At 39.1% G+C, this 2,309-nt stretch overlaps 1 protein-coding gene across 5 annotated transcripts in view; it reads right to left on the minus strand.

The window, feature by feature from the left end:
- Positions 1 to 2,309, minus strand: part of LOC119591499 — a 27,560-nt gene that overhangs the window by 2,326 nt on the left and 22,925 nt on the right. For all 5 annotated transcript variants that reach the window (XM_037940249.1, XM_037940245.1, XM_037940246.1 and 2 more), the window contains 4 exons: positions 2,093 to 2,161; positions 876 to 1,016; positions 268 to 634; positions 24 to 88 (listed from right to left, as the gene is read on the minus strand). In XM_037940249.1, the coding sequence (XP_037796177.1) occupies positions 24 to 88; positions 268 to 634; positions 876 to 1,016; positions 2,093 to 2,161 (642 nt within the window). The remainder of the gene's footprint in view (positions 1 to 23; positions 89 to 267; positions 635 to 875; positions 1,017 to 2,092; positions 2,162 to 2,309) is intronic.

The following is a 2,309-nucleotide window of genomic DNA, read 5'->3' on the forward strand; positions in this document are numbered from 1 at the left end:
CGCCTGCGCGATACCACACTCACCTTCTCACTAATGACCTGTGCATTAAGTCCACTTAGGTCAGCCACAGATTTAGATTTTTCCAAACCTGTTTGGAAGGGGTAGGGGGAGGGAGTAGTTAGTCTAAGTGACTCACAATTCTGATACGTTTTCTGGTCTACAAATGTAGATAAAAATACATAAACAAATATATATTCATTAGAGACTGGAATCAATTATGGCAGCTTGAAAAGACATGAAAAAGAAAGAAAGAGTTTTTATAAATACCTTTCAGTGGCTCTTCTGCAGGAACTGGCAAATTCACTTCCCCAGGTTTGATGCTTACATTCTCAGTGTTATTGCTTTTCATATGAGAATTACCCAGAGCACTATTTTCACTAATGGTAGATGCCTCATTTTGTAAGATATTCAAGTACTGGAGGTCATCATCGTCTTGCATGACAGGTGCACTGGTATCCTTGGGCAAGAGCATTGAGTCGGATACCACCTCCTCTTTGACCAGTTGATTTAGTTCCTCTTGGCTAAAATCTGCTTCAATTAGCTGATCAGCTAGCAGTGTGGAATCATCAAACACACCTGCAATTTCTGTTAAAACATCCTCTTCCTTCACTTGAATGGAGTCTAAGTTTTCATCCTGTAGGATAAAATATAACAAAAATTAGATATGAAAGTGTGAAATACTTTAAGTGAGCAATGGGGTAATTCTGATACTGATCAAGGTAATTCCCAAGAAAACATTACAACATGAAAAGGATTCATATATACTGACATCTTTAAAAAGGCAATCACAAGCCAACCTAACCCTAACAAAACCAAAATGTAAAAACCATGAAAACAACTTATTACACTACCTCCAAGAGCTGTCTTTGACATACCTTACATGTGTTGAGGAGGAGATCAGGTGGCACACACGGCCCAGAGACCGAGCAAAGGGACTCTGAGCGCTGCCGCCTGCCTTTGCCCACCATGGACAGCGAGACGACCTCATCCACAACCAAGTCCTCCTCATCCGATGCCTGTGGATAGCAAGACTGAATATTAGATCCTGATGGTAAAGCTATATTGGGGAAATAAGGGTTTTCCTGATACTGATAAAGGTTCTGACGTTTGGCGGCTGTACTAAGCCTCCCTTTGAGATCATCGTAGCTGTTTGCTGTAGATGGTGTATTGGAGTATGAACTGAAACAGATGGCACTCCTGAGCCTGGATAAGGAAACTGAAGATGAAAGAGACACAGAGGGAACTGGGATGAAGTGCTGGAAAATATGGCAAAGAAAAACCACAACATGGAAGAAGACAACACTGGGAAGAATATATAATACTTAAATGTTCAAGGTAGATATGAAAATAAGTAAAATGAATACCATAAATGAAATTATGAAATTTACAATACAAAGTATAGTGTGCAATCATCACACATACTACAACTACTATGGTGTTTTACTTTTCAATATGATGATCATGCATGTTCCATTTATTCAATCCTTAGCACCATCTGCAACCACCCTCACTATTCCAGTGCGAATAACCAGTAATCAATGCTTTCTCCTTGTCCATTATCGCCAAGAAACAGATTTTTTAGCGTGGCTATTTCTTAAAATAAGACATCAAAACAAACAAAAATCAAATGAAGATTATTTACACTGATGCAATAGAAACTCGAGATCATTAAGAAACTAAAGAGGAAAAAAATAAAATCTTCATGATGAGAGAATCTCATAGTTATTATATATTTTCATGACAAGGAAGGGAGAGGAATATTTACAAGTAGTCTCAGCCTCTCCCCACCAACCTCAGCTTAATCAATACATATTCCCGGGCAAAAATGTTATAGCAATCAAAGGCTGCATTCCAAAGGCAACCCAAGGCTGCAATGATAGGGTATTGCATGGCTAAAATGACAAGGCAATCCATGACCGCAATGACACACACTGAGTCTGGCTTCCCACCACATCTACGCCAATGTCTCTGCCGCCAGCACTGCCGTACCACCACGAATACCTGTCGTGGTGATACCAAAAGGCAAAAGGGGGACACCTTCAGCTACTGAACTATAACTCGGAAAAAGAAATGGATTTTCAAAAAATAATACCTCCTCTTGGTCCTGCTTTTCTGCTAAATTGTACATCAAGTCTGTTAAGAAATCGTCATCTGAAGCACCCTGCAAGAAGACCGGTTAAATAGGTGTTAGAAGGAAAGCAAACACACATGTATACACTCATACACAGTCTTACGTATGGTGGAAAAATGTAATATTAAGGTAATACTTTTTTTTTATCAAAAAGTTATAAATGTGAAACAACCAACAA

Source organism: Penaeus monodon, chromosome 28, assembly GCF_015228065.2.
Source record: "Penaeus monodon isolate SGIC_2016 chromosome 28, NSTDA_Pmon_1, whole genome shotgun sequence".
NCBI lineage: Eukaryota > Metazoa > Arthropoda > Malacostraca > Decapoda > Penaeidae > Penaeus > Penaeus monodon.